This window comes from Channa argus, chromosome 1 (genome assembly GCF_033026475.1).
Source record: "Channa argus isolate prfri chromosome 1, Channa argus male v1.0, whole genome shotgun sequence".
In the NCBI taxonomy this organism is placed as follows: domain Eukaryota; kingdom Metazoa; phylum Chordata; class Actinopteri; order Anabantiformes; family Channidae; genus Channa; species Channa argus.
This window is the reverse complement of record NC_090197.1, coordinates 28,155,706-28,174,468: the sequence shown is the minus strand read 5'-3', so window position 1 is coordinate 28,174,468 and position 18,763 is coordinate 28,155,706. Positions and strand designations below refer to the sequence as shown.

The 18,763-nt window shown below is 36.7% G+C and overlaps 1 protein-coding gene across 1 annotated transcript; it reads left to right on the top strand.

Moving 5' to 3' along the window:
- On the top strand, positions 1-15,609 carry LOC137123202 (G-protein coupled receptor 4-like). The gene is made up of 4 exons (XM_067497007.1): positions 1-213; positions 12,366-12,557; positions 14,794-14,978; positions 15,072-15,609. The coding sequence occupies exons 1-4, from the start codon at positions 1-3 to the stop codon at positions 15,607-15,609; spliced, it is 1,128 nt and encodes a 375-aa protein (XP_067353108.1).
- Positions 15,610-18,763: the final 3,154 nt, after the last annotated feature.

Genomic DNA, 18,763 nt, shown 5'->3' with positions numbered 1-18,763 from the left:
ATGGTGATGGGTAAAACTGACTCACTGATGGACCCTCTGCACTTTGCATATCGCACAGGCATGGGAGTTGGCAATGCCAAGGCCAGAAGGACAGTTGCATTGTGCCAGCTGCAGGAGGAGAACAACCTTTGTTCACAAGGCTGTCCAACTCCTCAACTCACAGCCAACCCCTCCCCTCCCTCCCCTTCCCCTCCCTCCCCTTCCCCCAACCCAGTAACCGCCATCCTCCAAACTACCAACCAATAGACTGATTCATAAACTGATATGCTCTGTGATGCAGACTCATATACAGATCTGGACTATATACCTGTGTTTACATACTGTGCAATAATATTTGCAAGCTAAGTATAATTCTGAAATATATGCAGTTAGTTTTCTATTTAAATTTTTATACCAATCATTTTACCTTCTTGCTTTTGTTACACTATATCTTATATAGGTTATACTTATATTTTTTACACATTTATTTGCAGTTGTTTTGCAATAACTGGCCTATTTGATCCCATTATCACTACAACAGTTTTATTGTACTCATGTTGGTCCATCTCATTCCATTTAATTGTGTTATTTCACAGATGCGAGCACTCTCTTGTTCCTACTGTACTACCCTCTGTGCCTTAAATTGCCCCCTGGGGACAAATCAAGTGTTATTGAAATTAAAGTTAAAGTTTACAGTCAGTTTACAGACATAGAGCAGGGGATGCTACACAATGGTAAACATCGCACTGTTCCAACTTTTTGGAGATGTGTTACTGTAATCAAATTCCAAATGAGCTAATATTTTCCATGAAATGTTAAAACTTCTGAGATTCAACATCTGATTTTGTTGTTTATCTTCTATTTTGAATAAAATATGGGTTGATGTGGTTTGGAAGTCATTGCATTCTGTTTTTATTTACATTTTACACTTTGTTCCAACTTTTTTGGAATTGGGGTTGTAGAATAGAATAGAAAAGAATAGAATTGTCCACAAATTTGGACTCAGTGCTGGTACAGTAGCTGCTTCAAAGATCAAATCAAAGTACTGTAAGTAACAATTAGAATTTTAAATTCTATTGTATTTTTAAATGTTTGTTTAAAAGTATATAATCACTAGTGGACTTGAGTATTTTTAATATGTTATGTACTTTTAATTCAGAACAATTGAGAGCATTTCCAACTGAGCATTTACGCTAATAAAATATATATTTGCAGATGTTGACTCTTAATATAACAAATAATCAATTAATAATTATGTGTTGTTATGAATCTGTACATGACCTAAACTTGTGGCCTGAATACATTAGATTTCTGCAGAATCCTTATTCAGACTGTTAACAAGACAAAATATGTTATGGTTAATTAAATTCCTTGGTGAAATGAACACATTTAACATGTGATGTAAAATACCTTCTAACATCATCTCACTGACTGCTCACTTCAAACGGTCACTAGAGAGCAACACATGCAAATAGTCTCATTTGTCTGCTTTGTCTTGTCAGCACGAAAGAAAGATCAATGAGCATCAGGCTGAGATACAAAAGTCCCTTAATTCAGATCCCAGCTCATGCACCAGATATGCTCTTGTGCAAGATAAGCTACCTGCACCTGACCACTGCTCCTTCCAGGGTGCAGGGTTAAATGCAGAGGTCACATTGCATTGCAAAATGTATGTGTAAACATATATGTGGTCACAAACAATAAAAGCTGGTTCTTTACTAAAGGCTACGGATGGATCATGAATAATAATTAAACATTATCAATCATTACTGTTTAACTATAATTTTGCACAGCTGTTTTACTTTTGCATGATCTACAGAAGTGCATAATGAACCTGTTAACAATAGGGATGCGCGGTTCATTGGAAACAAACCAAATCAAGTACAGAGACTTTTTATTTATCACTGAGACAAACTTGAAATGTTCCCCCCATTACTGAGCTGTGCATTGAGAAGTTCAGGTAGAGCAGAAACATGCTGGTGTGGTTTGAACAGAACTGAATCACAGCCAGTCGCCCAGCTGACTAAAATAGCTCATTTTTAGAACACGTTTAATGTTTTCTGGTCTTCTGTTCTTAAGTGGTTCAGATTTAATCTTAAAAGGTGATTTTAATATTCATATTGATGACAGCTCAGATAATTTAGGTTTTAGTCTTTTTATATTGCTGAATCTTTTAAATACATTCTTCCTCTTTATGGGCTCAAGTTAATACTTAAACAATATTTATTTAATTCATGGGGGGCAATGGTTGCTTTTGTAACCTGTGTAATACCTCACCAATAAACCTCTATAAGATATTTAAGTGTTTGGGTCACTAGGTTTTGAAACAAGGGCAACTGACACACAGTCAATGCAGTTTCAACAAAAGGATCAATAATTTATTACAAAGAGGATTAACATAGATTTCCCAACAATACCAGCCTGTTATTTTCTTTTGCTTTGAAGCTCCCAGTCCAATAGCCCAGTTTGAGTCCTTCTTTGGAAGTAAGGTTGGACTTATATTCTCTGTGTCTGTGTGTGTGTAAGTGCATGTTTGTGTGTTTTTATGTGTGTGTGTCTGTGTTTATCGTTGACACCTACTGTTTAAATGAGTTCTCAAGTTTATCTGACCCAGATTGTTCTTGTCATTTCAGGTGTGATGTCGAAGAGGAACAATCCATCCTCCCACGCTCTGAAGGTGGAATCCTGGCTTGTCGACTCTCGACTCTCTTAGTCTCCAGGAAAAAAAAAAACAATAAAAGATAGAAGGAAAAAAGCTCCTGATTAATTGTTCAGTAATTTAGCTACTTTGACGACTTAGTAAATATGTATCTGTTGTTCTCGTCCCGTTATTTTATTGACAGCTTAATTCAATACAAAGCAATGATCAGGCCCGATCCTGCCTTTGTGTACTTGTACCTGTGCTCGTATAGAATGACCGTTATTATATACATCGATCAGGCTAAACATTATGACCAACCCAATTCAGCTGCTCTACTTTTACAATGATATAATTTCTCGTTTCTTTTTTTTGCAGATTGTGGTAGAGTGTAACCAAGAACTGACTTTGTCTCATGTTTATGCAAACTTCACTTGCACTCTGTAGTGTATTTTTTTACTCTGCATTTAGATTAGAAAGTCTAATTACTAAATTATTAAATGTAGTTTGAGATCTATACAGTTTCCCACCACATGTACATGAACAGCTGTACAACACAAATGCAACAGTGAGTAAATGTACAATTTAAATTCATTCCTAGATTATTTTACTATGTAACATACAACAACTAGCTCAAGGGCAAAGTACAAAACTTACTAATAAAATTCTACACCATAATTATACACTGTAGTTTACAACGAGCTTGTGGTCACAATATGAACCTAATATACTCAAATAAATAATTACAATGACACATTTAATGCACCACAATCAAAAACTTCAACTCTGTCAACATGTGTTTTCCTACTTTTTGCACAATATATCTTGAAATCCTTTTACAAGATGTATTAACTTAAGTAAATCCTTGTGAGTCCTTGCGATTATACTAAGGCCAAATTTTTATCAGTTATTTATTTCTATAAACAAAGTCGGGATTTGTACTTTTGGCTCACTGAATTCAACCCAGACTAATGAAGGTACCAGTGGTAAAAACATATATGTATTTTTTCACATATATGTATTTTCTTGAGCAGATTTAATTATGGTTATGGCCCTTTACTCCACAAAATCTAAGCGCAAATATATAAAGTTTATACTCCACTTACATAGATAGAGAGATGAAGAGATAGAGAAACACATTTACCACAAGCTGTGACTTTGCAGATCTAAAAAGTCATCTGACTGAAATTCTGAAAGAGGAAACACATTTAGTCTTCTGGCTTTCAGCAGTAAGATTAGCGGCAGCACGTCTTTTAACTGGCACGCAAAAATATGAGCACATTTCTCCTATTTTATCTTCACTTCACTGGCTGCATGTGGAATTAAGGATCCATCTTAAACTTGTTATAGTTGTTTTTAAATGTTTAAATGGGGCTCCCCCACTGTACCTCTTAGAGCTTCTATATCCATACGTTCCACCACGGTTGCTTAGATCAGCTGACCGGCTGCTACTTATTGTTCTAAAAACTAAACGTAAGCTGAGGAGACAGAGCTTTTGCATTGGCTGCTCCAAAACTATGGTTCGAGTTGCCCTTGGACATCAGATAGGCCTCATCCTTGCCTGTTTTTAAATCCCTTCTTAAAACCCACTTGTTTTCATTGGCCTTTGACACAGTCTGACTCGACATTATTTTATTATTTTCTCTGTTATCTGTTATTTTAATCTGTCTCTTATTTATTGTTATCTGTTTATGGCACATGTTTTATGCTATTGTATACTTCTTATGTTATGTTTTTAACCTGTACAGCACTTTGGTCAATCTAGTTGTTTCAACCCACGGCCTTCTGCATCCCAACCCAATGCTCTACCACTCAGCCACCAGGCCGCCTTTTTGGCTGCCTCTGTATGTGACAGCCCTGTTTCAATGATAAAAAACTGTGAGCAAATAAAATTGAAAGAATTGTTTCTCTCGAAGCTGGAACTCACTACAGCACCTCACTTCGTGTAACAGTTGCTGTTTTATAAATGTGTGATAAAAGTCCAAGAAACCTTCATCTTCATATTAAATCTGAAATCCTTCCACAGCAGAAGTGGCTGTCCTTTCAAATCGTCTGTTCATTTATGATTCTATTTTTGGGGCCTATCTTTGAATTAATGAAAAACAATGGACTTATCAGGATTCGAAATCAGCAGGACCAAAAGGAGCAGAGCACAGAGGAGTGGGAGGCAATGTTAATTTATTAAGAGAATGAGTAGTTGATGGGGTACCCAGGGTGGTGACTCGGGGCAGGAGTGAGTGAAGGAGATGGCCAGGAAGGGGGGAAGAGAAAACAGATGTGAGCAAAACCATCTACGTCATGGGGAAAGATTGGGGCGTAACTACAATCTTACTTTGGTAGAGTGCAGAGCGGTGGTGGTGATGTGGAGCCCAAAAGGTGCGGGACAACTAAGGACGGCTGGGAAAAAACCCAGGGAGAAAAATAGAGCAGGAATTTAACAAAGTAACAACTAAACATACAAAGTATCAAATCAACATAGTATCAACAAAAACAACTCTTATCTTCCGGCTTGCGCAAAACTCGTCTTCTAAGAATAATCCACGGTGCTGAAGTCAAAACTTAAAACGTAAAGTCACTTACTGCTCTGAAAGCCAGCAGGGCAGCTGAGGTACACTGTCCATGAGCAGGAATTCCTCGAAGTATCAGCATGACAAAAAAACAAACATACTTGGATAGAAAAAACACAAGAAATCCTCAAAGGCATTGGCTGAGCAGTTAACAGAGAAATAATTTACACATAGAAAACCTTGGGTAAACACAGAGACTGATCACTCTGGGAAAACAGGAAGATAATCAGGCGGGGTACAACAGGTGACCAGGGTTTAAGAAAGGGAGGTAACAGTTGTAGTGAATCTAGCCTGATAGTTAGTGCAGCGGGGAGGGAGAGACAGGGAGATCAGAGCAGAGGGAAGAGACAGTGATGCTCACCAGGACAACACGGAGTGGAGTCATGGTCGTGACAGGACTACAATTCATGATGCATCACAACGAGTAAAATACGTACATAAAATCTACTTGAAATGCCTTCTCTGTGACAGAAAACCAGCAAATGTCACCTTATTTACAAGCTTGACTGTGGGCGTACAGTTTATCCCAGGCCAATTACATTCATGGGCTTTTTCCTTTTCTTACATCCAAATTGAGCTCATGAGAAATTAACTTGTGAAATAAACTGTGTGATAAAATTCATATATTGAAATTCCTTTGATATAATATCTTAAACCTCAACTGTAAACTGTGGTTGTGTTCTCATTGGAAACATACATAGACACTGTGGACAGGAGGAAAAGTTTTAACGACCGATATCCTGATACATAAGCATAAAGACTCAAGTTTCTATTAAGACCAGGTTGAAAAATCCCAAACTATTCCTACAGTACAATGCACATCACTGCTGACAGAATGGTTTTACATATTCATGTCTGATCATGTTTTGCATCATTCCCTAAGAACAGCAAGTGAAGATCATCAGGAGCCTGCTGCAGGTTGTCATTTATCATAATTACACTGTTTGGATGAAGATGAGAAAATAATAAAGCTGGTGTATGAACGCATGCAGTTTGCAACTTTCAAAGGTAAAATTTGTCGATCACTTTATGTTCTGTGATTATTTAAAAGCGTGTGTATGTACAGTTTCAGACTGTACCTGTGCAGAATATTATAGGTAAACAAAAGTTGATTCATTTTATCTGTTTTTTCATTGTAAGAATTACAAGGAAATGATGACGGATGATTGTTACAGATAGTAAATGTGACAGCCTACACTTGTTATTTGTTTTCACCTACATTTATATTTAGTGCAGGTGAAGATGCACCTCATTGAAATATATGAGATATATTTAAATCCTTTATCTCTGTTATAGTAGACACTGTAGAGAATGGGAGATTACAACTTCAACAGCACCTCACAGAACATTAGTTTTGCTTACCTCAACACCACTAACTATAAAGATGGATTGTCACCAACAGACTTCATTCTATGTGTGGTGATATACATTATCATTGCAGCTGGATTTCTTTCAGTCCTAGTGTCCATCTATGCTGTATTTTCTCTGGTGTGTATATTATCATTATGTTTAGACTTCAAACCATTGGTATTTAGACTGTGTTACACGGTTAAGTTTTAGTATGTGTAAGAACTGGCTATTTTTCCTACACAGTCATTTCTACATTAATGTGAAGCTGCTAAAAGTCAAGCTGATACTTCTAGTTAGAACATATTATTTTATTTCAAATTTAATGACAAATTCTGAAGAGCGAAATACTGTAGGTAACTGTTTATAGAGTCACAGTCTAAATGCTATTTATTTCTGAACCATAATATCAGATTATACTTTAGCTGGTTTAACCGTTTGTTATGCTCTTGATTCCTCACCTTCCTGCTCTGCAGACAAAGGCAAAGAAACAGGTTAAAGATGGAAGTGCGATATTTGTCATTAGGCAGGCAAACCACAATGTCAGCATTTAACCGCTGTACCCTACAACAGACCCAAATAGACTAAAGATTAAAATATAATTGTGACTATAAAGTCCTCTAAAAATCTGCTTATAATATGAACATGAATTTTAAAAGAAGTCAAACTAAAGTACACTGTTCACTGTGTAATCCAATGCCTTTGATGCTTTGATGGATCAAAGATTGATAAAAGGAAGCATGAAACATTTCTCATTCACACAGAGAATAGCTGGCAGCATTTTAATGTTCAACTTTTATGTAACTTACTATGGAATCTACTGAGTCAGATTGTTCATTAAGATAGTCCTGATGACCCTCGACCCTGCCACATTCTCCAGCTCCTCCTGGGGGATCCTGAGTTGTTCCCAGAGCAACAGAGAGGAATAATCTCTCCAGAATGTTCTAGGTTTGCCCTGTGACCTCCTCCCCGTTGGAGTTGCCCAGAGACAGTCCAATGGGAGGTGCCCATGAGGCCTCCTGATAACTCATATTATTCCTTTCAACACAAAGGAGCACTTATAGAATCTGTGTCTCTGTGTGTGTGTGTCTGTGTTTATCGTTGACACCTACTGTTTAAATGAGATCTCAAGTTTATCTGACCCAGATTGTTCTTTTCATTTCAGGTGTGATGTCGAAGAGGAAAAATCCATCCTCCCACGCTCTGAAGGTGGAATCCTGGCTTGTCAACTCTCCACTCTTTTAGACTCCAGGAAAAAATAAAACAATAAAACATAGAAGGAAAAAGCTCTTGATTAATTGTTCAGTAATTTAGCTACTTTGACGACTTAGTAAATATGTATCTGTTGTTCTCGTCCCGTTATTTTATTGACAGCTTAATTCAATACAAGCAATACAGCAATGATCAGGCCCGATCCTGCCTTTGTGTACTTGTACCTGTGCTCGTATAGAACGATCGTTATTATATACATCGATCAGGCTAAACATTATGACCAACCCAATTCAGCTGCTCTACTTTTACAATGATATTATTTCTCAGTTTTTTTTTTTTGGAGATTGTGGTAGAGTGTAACTAAGAATTGAATCTGTCTCATGTTGATGCAAACTTCACTTGCACTCTGTAGAGTGTAATTTTATACTCTGCATTTAGAATAGAAAGTTCAATTACTAAATTATTAAATGTAGTTTGAGATCTATACAGTTTCCGACCACATGTACATGAACAGCTGTACAACACAAATGCATAACAGTGAGTAAATGTATTTTTTAAATTCATTCCTAGATTATTTTACTATGTAACATACAACTCCTAGCTCAAGGGCAAAGTACAAGATTTACTAATAAAATTCTACACCATAATTATACAAATTTACAAATTTACAACAAGCTTGTGGTCACAAAATGACCATAATATACTCAAATAAATCATTACGATAACACATTTAATGGACCACAAACAAAACCTTCACCTCTGTCAACATGTGTTTTCCTACTTTTGGCACAATATATCTTGAAATCCTTTTACAAGATGTATTAACTTAAGTAAGTAAAATTAAGTCCTTGTGATTATACTAAGACTGTTATTTTATATACTATTTTTAAAAAAATGTAATTTTTATTTTTAAACATTTTTATTTTAACATATTTATTTCAATAGACAAAGTCGGGATTTGTACTTTTGGCTCACTGAATCCAACCCAGACTAATGAAGGTACCAGTGGTGAAAAGCTATGTACTTTTTCACATATATGTTCTTTCTTAAGCGGATTTAATTACAGATACTTTACCCTTTGCTCCACAAAATCTAAGAGCAAATATCTAAACGTTATACTCCACTTACATAGATAGAGAGATGAAGAGATAGACAAACACACTTAACACAATCTGTGACTTTGCAGATGTAAAAAGTCATCTGACTTCAACTGTGATAGAGGAAACACATTTAGTCTTCTGGCTTTCACTGGTAAGATTAATGCTACTTTACTGATCTAAATGTTATGGTTAATGTATTTCCTAAAGACTCATAATGTACTGAAAGAAAGGAAAATGTGAATTCACATAAATCTATAAGCTGTTACAAGTGAACAGTTTAGAACTTTGAAAGACAAAGTTTCTCTTTGTTTCTCTTCTCTAAATACAAGAGAAACATTATGGACAAATAACTTGAGATAATAGCCAAAAAAGATTTAAACCAACCTAGTGCAGTTACTTTAATCCAAATTTCATGTTCCAGTCTTTGAAATAAAATGTTGTGATCAATGGTATCAAATGCAGCACTAACAGAACATATATAGAGATGAGCACATTATCTGATGCCATGAGAAGATCGTTGGTGATTCTTACAAGTGCTGTTTCTGTACTACGATGATCTATAAATGCAATGGGTAAAAAGCAGTCTAAGAGGGATTGGGGCCTTATCGATGATTCTAGCACTGCTGTATATGAAGATCTATCTGTAATATTTAGTGGAGGATCTGGTGAATTCTTGTCTAATAGCTACAATTTTATTCATAAAGAAAGTTGTGAAGTCATTGAGAGACTCAGAGTTAAGGGAAAACTAGGCTCAACAGAACTATGGCAACTGGGGGTTGTTCGTGTTTTTGTGTTTTTCCAGGCTAAATGTAAATCTCCTAAATTATTGGAAGACCACTTCCTTTTTAGCTTTCATGTTGCCTGCCTTTAATTGTGAGTTTGTGAACTATACCATGGAGATCGTCTCTTCTGGTTTACTGCCTTCTTTTTCAGAGGGGAAACAGTATTGAGTATTGTGTGTAGTGAGGCAGTACAGGAGTAAAGTTAAGGTGGCTACTCTCCATTGTATTGAGACTTGGCATAGTAAATGGTGAAAGAATCATTTCTTTAAAGGATGACTTCACCAATTATCAACTTGCTCTCTAGGGCTTTAGTTTAGGGGGAAATTGTACATTAATGCTTTTAAACTTAGCTCTGACTTCACTATATTAAAATATTTCTCTGCTTCTTGATGACATCCCTTAGAGACATTTTCCATTATTAGTAGTTCAGATGATGTCATCTGGGGGAGCTCTGAAGAAAAAGGTTGACCATGATTACAAACTTCATAGTTTGAGCAACAACATGATATAATCTTAAGTGAAGATTCCTCCAAGTGATGTCATCTGGAGGGATTTTTCAGATAGATGTAGAGATATTTCGATATAGAGAAGTCAATAGAAGGTTTAATAGCACCCATTAATGGTACCTAAACTAGAACCAAACGAAGAGTTCAAAACCAGTGAAGGTGTCCTTTAAATGTGTTCACAGCATTTTTTGGTAAACACTTATCTATCTTTACTAAGCACAAAATCGTATAAAAACCTGAAAACTCAATCAAAAACTCTGAATAAGGGACTGGAAGATGGTACATGATAACAAATAGAAGTGGTGTTCGTCCTTTGCTTCTAGAACATTGATAATAAATATGAATTGGGGACGTTGACTAATTTAGATATATTCTTCCTACTGCCACCAAGTTTCATTAAGACAGAATAAATCAAATAGATGATCACTTATTAAGTCATTTACTAACAGGGATTTAGAAGAGAGGTCTGATATTTAATAATGCAAACGTATCAGTTTTGTTGTTTTGTTCTGTAAGATGATTTTGTAAAGTTTTATCTTATCGTGATAAGAGAGCTGCTTTATGCTCTGCTGTCTTTCATCAGTTTGAGCCTGTCACCTTGTCTCAGGTTAAGGAGACTGTTGGTCATTTAAAGCCCTCGGGTTCACCTTGTGATGCTCTTCCTTCCCGAGGTTTTAAAGAGGGTTTTCATACTTTTTTCATACCACCTGTTTTCGTCATTATAAATTGCAGTCTAACGTCTGGGTTGGTCCCCAAAAAATTTAAACATGCCATAGATCAGCCTCTTATCAAGAAACCTGGGCTAGATCCACATGTTCCTGTTAATTTGCAGATTGCCTTTTTTATTTAAGATTTTAGAGAAAATTGTTTATAGTCTGATAATAGCACTTTTAAATGAGCACAACTTACTTGAGGCTTCCAATTTATTTTTAGAATGAAACACATTACTGAGTCTGTTCTTTTGCATGTGCTTAATGATGTTTTTCTAGCCTCTAATTCTGGTGACTATGTTGTCCTTTTATTACTTGATTTACCTGCTGCATTTGTCACAGAGGACCATGATATTTTAATCTCCTGCTTAGAACACTAGGTCGGTATAAAGGGCTTAGCTCTAAATTGGTTCAGGTCCTACTTAAAAGATACATGTTTTTGTGTACAATTGGGGGACTTGTGTTCCTCTGTCCTGTGGACAGGCCCTATCCTCTTTTCTTTGTATTTGCGGTCCCTGGGCTCCATCCTTGGAAGACATGTCATTTTGTTTCACTACTATGCTGATGAATGTCAGCATAGCAGTACGTTCCACCACGGTTGCTTAGATCAGCTGACCGGCTGCTGCTTTTTGTACCAAAAACTAAATGTAAGCTGAAGAGACCAAGCTTTTACAGTGGTTGCTCCAAAACTATGGAACGAGTTGCCCTTGGACATCAGATAGGCCTCATCCTTGCCTGTTTTTAAATCCGTTTTTAAAACCCACTTGTTTTCATTGGCCTTTGACACAGTCTGACTTGACATTATTTTATTATTTCCTCTGTTATCTGTTATTTCATTCTGTCTGTTATTTATTGTTATCTGTTTATGGCACACGTTTTATGCTATTGTATACTTCTTATTTTATGTTTTTAACATACCTAACCTGGGACCTATCTTTGAATTGAACTATGAAAACAATGGACTAGAAATCATGATGCATCACAAAGATAAAATACGTACATAAAATCTACTTGAAATGCCTTCTCTGTGACAGAAAACCAGCAAATGTATTATTTAAAAGCTTGATGGTCAGGTAAATCAAATGCAGTCAAGCTGCCGTTTCTAAGGTTTCAGATGTAAGGTTTGAGTTGCATTGTGGAAACAGGAATGCAATGAATATGTAAACAGTGGTAAGCTGACAGATCAGGACTGTGGGCGTACAGTTTTTCCCAGGCCAATTACATTCATGGGCTTTTTCCTTTTCTTACATCCAAATTGAGCTCATGAGAAATAAACTTGTAAAATAAACTGTGTGATAAAAATTAATATATCGAAATTCCTTTAATATATACAAAAGTTGATTCATTTTATCTGTTTTTTCATCGAAACAATAACAAGGAAATGATGACGGATAGATGATTGTTACAGATAGTAAACAGCCTACAGTTGTTATTTGTTTTCACCTACATTTATATTTAGTGCAGGTGAAGATGCACCTCATTGAAATATGTGAGATATATTTAAAACCTTTATCTCTGTTATAGGATTCACTGTGGAGAATGGGAGATTACGACTTCAACGGCACCTCACAGAACATTAGTTACGCTTACGGCAACACCACTGACTATGAAGATGGATGGTCATCAACAGACTCCATTCTAAATGTGGTGACATATGTTATAATTGCAGCTGGATTTCTTTCAGTTCTAGTGGCCATCTATGCCGTATTTTCTCTGGTGTGTATATTATCATTATGTTTAGACTTCAAACCATTGGTATTTAGACTGTGTTACATGGTTAAGTTTTAGTATGTGTAAAAACTGGCTATTCTTCCTACACAGTCATTTCTACATGAATGTGAAGCTGCTAAAAGTCAAGCTGATACTTCTAGTTAGAACATATTATTTCATTTCAAATTTAATGTGCTGAAACACAAAGTCTAAAGACAAAGACAATTTTGGGACAGTAAAGAATATTATCTTACAGTGCACACATTTTGTTTTTAAAGGTTAATTAGAGCAAGCAAAGAAATATTTGTGTCAGGATATCACGTGATATTAGCTCGTCAAGACACCACTGAGATTAGTGAATAAGAAAAGATAATTCTTGAGCAGCTTCTTCTCTCTAATTATGAGTGAGTGTGGACCTCAGGCAAGTGTCCCTGTCTGCAGCAGAGAGGGAGAAGACAGCTCAGGTAAATTCAAGGTTAATTTAACTGGATCAGTACTGGTTCGGGTACTGGCCTAAAATCTCAATTTCGAAAATTAACGAAATATGAAATGATGGAAATGAACACTCATAAAATGATCGGAAGCGATAATTTCAGCTGTGCCATAAGTTCCCCATCCACCATTATGTGTTCTCCACAACAGGTTTGTTGCTTAATCACTAACTGCTACGAAGACATTAGCTTACATTCACCAAAAGTTATAAAAAGCTGGATGTGCTGCACTTAATGCATTAACTGACATCATGGAAACTATGTGGTGACTTTGCTGTGATGACTAAATTTCCACTCAGTTGTAAGTTTATCGGGCTCAAACTAAATCAATCTAATCCAACAGTCCTGCGGTTAACTCTCCTAATGTTCAGTTTGTGTTCACACTAAGAGAAATTGATTCCGTTGAGGGGTTTTTGTGCTGCTGTTGAACTGTAGTGCACAAAGGAGATTGTGTTATGCAGCCAGTCCTCACTGAAAAAAAACTGATTCATAACATGCAGTTGCAGTCAATTAATCAACCCTAATACCAGATTATACTTGAGCTGGTTTAACCATTTGTTATGGTCTTGATTCCTCACCTTCCTGCTCTGCAGACAAAGGCAAAGAAACAGGTTAAAGTTGGAAGTGCGATATTTGTCATTAGGCAGGCAAACCACAATGTCAGCATTTAACCGCTGTAACCTACAACAGAGCCAAATAGACTAAATAGATTAAAATATAATTGTGACTATGAAGTCCTCTAAAAATCTGCTTATAATATAAACATGAATTTTAAAAGAAGTCAAACTAAATTACACTGTTCACTGTGTAATCCAATGCCTTTGATGCATAGATGGATCAAACAGTGATAAAAGGAAGCATGAAACATTTCTCATTCAGACAGAGAATAGCTGGCAGCATTTTAATGTATTTTATGTAACTTACTATGGAATCTACTCAGTCAGATTGTTCATTAAGATAATCCTGATGACCTTTGACCCTGCCACATTCTCCAGCTCCTCCTAGGGGATGCTGAGTTGTTCCCAGAGCAACTGAGAGGAATAATCTCTCCAGCCTGTTCTGGGTTTGCCCTGTGACCTCCTCCCCTTTAGAGTTGCCGAGAGACAGTCCAATGGGAGGTGCCCATGAGGCCTCCTGATAACTCAACTTATTCCTTTCGACACAAAGGAGCAGTGGCCCAACTCCCAGGTCCCCTTCAGGTGTTGTGACCATAGATGAGGGTTGATTTTTCCTGTAGCTCAGTTATCTCTTTATCAGAGTGATTTGGCACAACGTCTGCATTATTGTTGATGCTTCACCAATTAGCCATTTTTGTAAACTGGTTTCATTTCTACACCACAATAGCTCTTAAGCACCTGTATTAAGTTTGCCTGGTCTTTCAGAGGCTGAATTTCCCACAAATTGCATTGCAAACATAATGTGAACTTGTCTCATGCTTTTCCTAAATTTGCATAGGCAGAGGTGAGAGGTGCACCTTGCATTCCAAAACACGACATGCTGATGAGTCTGTTTGATAAATGAACCAAATGTCCTCATGACAGAATGGGTCATATCTGAAAAACAGACGTAAATACTTCTTGTGGCAGTGATCAGCCAGATTCAGAGTAGATTTTTCTATATGCACCACTGAAAATGTAATTTTTAAAAAAGGCACAAATGGTTGTAATTGCAACTGCGCAAAGCAGACGAGGACGTGGCTTCATAGCTGGTTGCATCAGTGTTTTTACATTTTTACTAACATTTTTCTGCAGGTGCGAAAAGACAATACTGCTCCAATCTACGTCATCAACCTTCTCCTCACTGACCTTATTCAGCTCTGCTCCATGAGTGTTTGGATGACACACAGTGCATATATAATCCGGAGGTCCTTCTCATATGTATACATCTTTGGTCTGCTGGCTAGTGTTGGCTTCATGGTGTGCATCTCCCTGGAAAGGTAGTTATGCATTTATCCAGTGTCCAAGTAGCTGAATATGTGTCTATTCCCAGTAACTCTGATGCTCCTCCATGTGTCTCTCTTGTATTACAGGTATTTGGTCATCAGATGTCCACTGTGGTATCGCTTCAGACGAACAATCAAGATCTCTCTGATGGTCTGTGTGGTGGTCTGGGCCCTTCCTCTTGTCCTTTTTCTGTCTTTCTATTTCTGGGGTGATATCTATGTTGCACCAAACATGTTTGCTGTTTTTCTCCTTCTTCCATTTCCCCTGTTCATTTTCTCATTGGGTGGGACCCTTAAAGCTCTGTCTGCAGCCAGCCGTGTCCCCCCTGATGAAAAACGACGAATTGTGGCCACGTTGGTTCTGGTGCTGCTTATTTACACACTGCTGTTCCTGCCCTGCATCATTTTACTCCTGGCAAAACAAACTAGAGAAAGCGCTTTCCTTGATAAGCTGTCATTCATTATGATTCAGTTCAGTCCTATTGCAGACTCTTTTCTGTATGTTTTGCTTAGGAAAGGAGCTGTAGACAAGGTTTTGGCCTCTGTGTGTTGTTGTAGAATGGAAAGTAATGATATCAACAGATCAATAGAGTTGGTTAATAGTAAATGTTCTGCAGGTGTATAGCACTTTTCTACCTATTGGCACTCAAAGCGCTTTACACTGCTTCTTATTCACAAACACAATCACACACACATTCACACACCGATGAGGGAGCTGCTATGCAGCTGGCCAACACTCACCGGGAGCAACTAACTTGGGGTTCAGTGTCTTGCTCAAGGACACTTCGACATGTGACCAGAGGAGCCTGGGATCAAACCAATTGGTTTGCGGGATTGATGGACAATTGCTCTACCTCCTGCACCACAGTTGGATGTTTCTTGGTGTTTATAGTTCAACCACAGTAGAAAATTAGAGGGTATTTTTTTGAGTAACTGAGCTCAGCATCATGCTCCTGTATTTGCTGGGAGGGGTCCTATAAACAAAATACCTAGTACCGGGGCGGCTGTAGCTCAGTTGGTAGGGCAGTCATTCACGGACCACAGAGTCAGTGGTTCAGTCCCTGTTCCCGGGTTACGTTTTCACCACAGTAATGATACTTCTGCAATCTTTCCACCTCAGTTTATTACAGTTCAGTACATATTTGCAGAAGGTTTGTAACAAACTACAGGACCACAAATAAAAAGAATCTTCCCTTTGCATTTTGCAACACAAACCAAAAAGACAAAAGAAGCCTTCGCATTTATTTAATTGAAACTTTTTCTGCTGTGTACTATGATCTATTACTTACAATTTTCTACCATGTGGTATAATCTGTCTGAATGTTCATGCATTTTATTGTAAAAACAGAAAAATTACAATTGTGTTTAATAAGATCTGTGTTTGCCGACAGCCCCCTCAAGAAAACTTGTATACAATCTGGAGAAGCGTTTAGATTCATTGTAATTAAGTAAACGCTTAATGTTTGATGGTTTAATTTATTGTAAATGTGATAATGAAACACATCTCTTGTGTCCGATCTTGTGTCTGATTAAATTACATTAATACATCACTGTCACTTCTCCAAATCATTTCTTATACTAGAGTTTAAATGTTTTTGATCAAACCGGATGATAAAAATTTCTTCAAAATACCATGAATCCTATGACCCCAGTTCCATATAAGCAACATAATCTATGTACTTTATATAAGTAAATTTTTGTTTTTAAATTTTTACAGCGCTCAATTGAAAGAAAAGATCAATTGAAAAAACTGCCATGACCACTTCCTGTTTTGTAGACAGCTGACTATCTTGTCTTCCATGTCTTGGCTACCTCTGTTCCTTCTCATCAGCTCAAGTGAATTAACCTGCTCCACTATCTATATAACCTGTTCTACTGGCATCCACTGTCATTAAAATACCAGTAGACATTGAAAACATGCACTTGCATAACTAATAGTGTAAATGCCAGTCATGACACAAAAGCCACTTCCCTCTGTTCCTTCCTTACTTTATGTCAGACTCTCTCCAGACAGGCTAAAACATTAAGTGTATAAATGGAGTGTAACTGTTTAGGACTCCAAGGTCGACCCTCAAAATTACTCTATCCCTATCTTTGGCTTTTAAATAGGTCACATGTCCATTGTTTTCGGTTCTGATGTTGTTCCCAGCCTTTTGTTAGTTAACTTTACTTTTAATAATTTACACCTATGGGTATATTTTAAGACCACAGGGCCAAGAAAATTACGTGTAGAAAATCACATGTATTAATTTGTCTGTTCAATTCAAAAGGCAAGGTGCCATAAACATAAGCAGCACTTTGATAATTATTCACTCTGGGAACATTATCAAAGTGTATCACAGTGTAATGCCTCTGATTAAAGTCAGAACTACTTGTCCATTGCAAACCCACTTCCTCCACAAGTTTGTCTAATTCACTTCCCTCCCCTGATTACTTGCCAAATTACCACAGACTGTGTGTTTGCAGAGGCAAAACCAGTAGACTCTCAAAGGTAGGATTTATGTTGCTTACTTATTTTACCATATGGACAAGTAATAGCTGTAAATGTAACACGTGAACTCGTGATAACATGAGAATCAGGAATGCAAATAGTTATGCAAACGGTGAAAAGCTGTTAAACAGTTTAGATTCATTTTATCCACATTCATCAGCTCAATGCGAACAGACACAGACACAGGGGTGTGTGGCTCTCTGACAAAATGTATAACTAAAATAGTAGCAAAAAAATAATAATAATTAATAGTTTTTCAAAAATAAAATCCAAGTAATTGGAGGATTTAATGTAGTTCTTAAAAATTACAATTTAAAAGTGAAAAATGACTCTGAGACAATATGTAAATTCATTAAATTAGAATAGAAAATGTTTTCAGACACAGTGGGGAAAGTAGTTTAAATCAAAGTCTTGTCTTTCAGATGTTTGACAGCAGTTTTGTTCAGTAGAGCATCTCGCCATCCTAAATTTCTCACATGCTTCTCAAATTGTTAAAACATTTAACAGAAGATGATCCTCAAACTGATGCAAGATTTAAAAATTGCTTTCATGTCGATTTGACATTTTGACACAAATAGACAAGAGAAATTCATTCCACTGACAGGTGATGCTCTGTCTTTCTTTTTACAAAAGTCAATAAAAACCTCCTTTTTAGTTTAAGGTAGTTGTCATCGCACCAACTGCCAAATTTATTTATCTCACCTACTGTGTGTACGCCTGGCCATTACCATTTCAAATTAACCCTACCAAGAATTATCTGAAAACTTTTGGAAATGACATGACACCTACACATGTCTGCAATCTGCTGTATAAAGTGTAAAAATAAAAAAAGGTGACGAAACTGTCTCCTGTTGGGCTGTTTTAGACTGCAAAAAGATAAAAATACATATCTTAGAGGGACAAAGATCTGCATCAGATCAGAATCAGTTTGATTCCTCATGAGTAAATATGTATAAATAAACACGGTCAAAAACATCACACTATCTAACTTGTTATTTTGAGTATGCTGACAGCTTGCAGGTGTGATATAATTGTGTTGTTCTAGACTGTGGGATCATCTTGAACTTTATCCAGATCTCAGTAACAGTAATTTGGCTGCATTAAAATAAAAGAGGAAGTACAGATCAGGCTGCAGTGGAAATGTTTAAATAAAAATAAATTCTTGAAGTAAAAACAATTTCCTCTGAAATGTAGTGCAGCATCTGAGTAGTATCAAAGAAAAACTAAAATTAAGTAAAAGTACTTTAAAATATTTCCCAAGTACAGTAACTGAGTGAATGTGCTTAGT

Coding starts and splice junctions, on each gene's coding strand:
- LOC137123202 (XM_067497007.1), top strand. CDS start 1: ATGGTGATGGGTAAAACTGACTCACTGATGGACCCTCTGCACTTTGCA. Junction 214..12,365: donor CCTCCCCTTCCCCCAACCCA/GTAACCGCCATC, acceptor TCTCTGTTATAG/GATTCACTGTGGAGAATGGG. Junction 14,979..15,071: donor GTGTGCATCTCCCTGGAAAG/GTAGTTATGCAT, acceptor CTTGTATTACAG/GTATTTGGTCATCAGATGTC.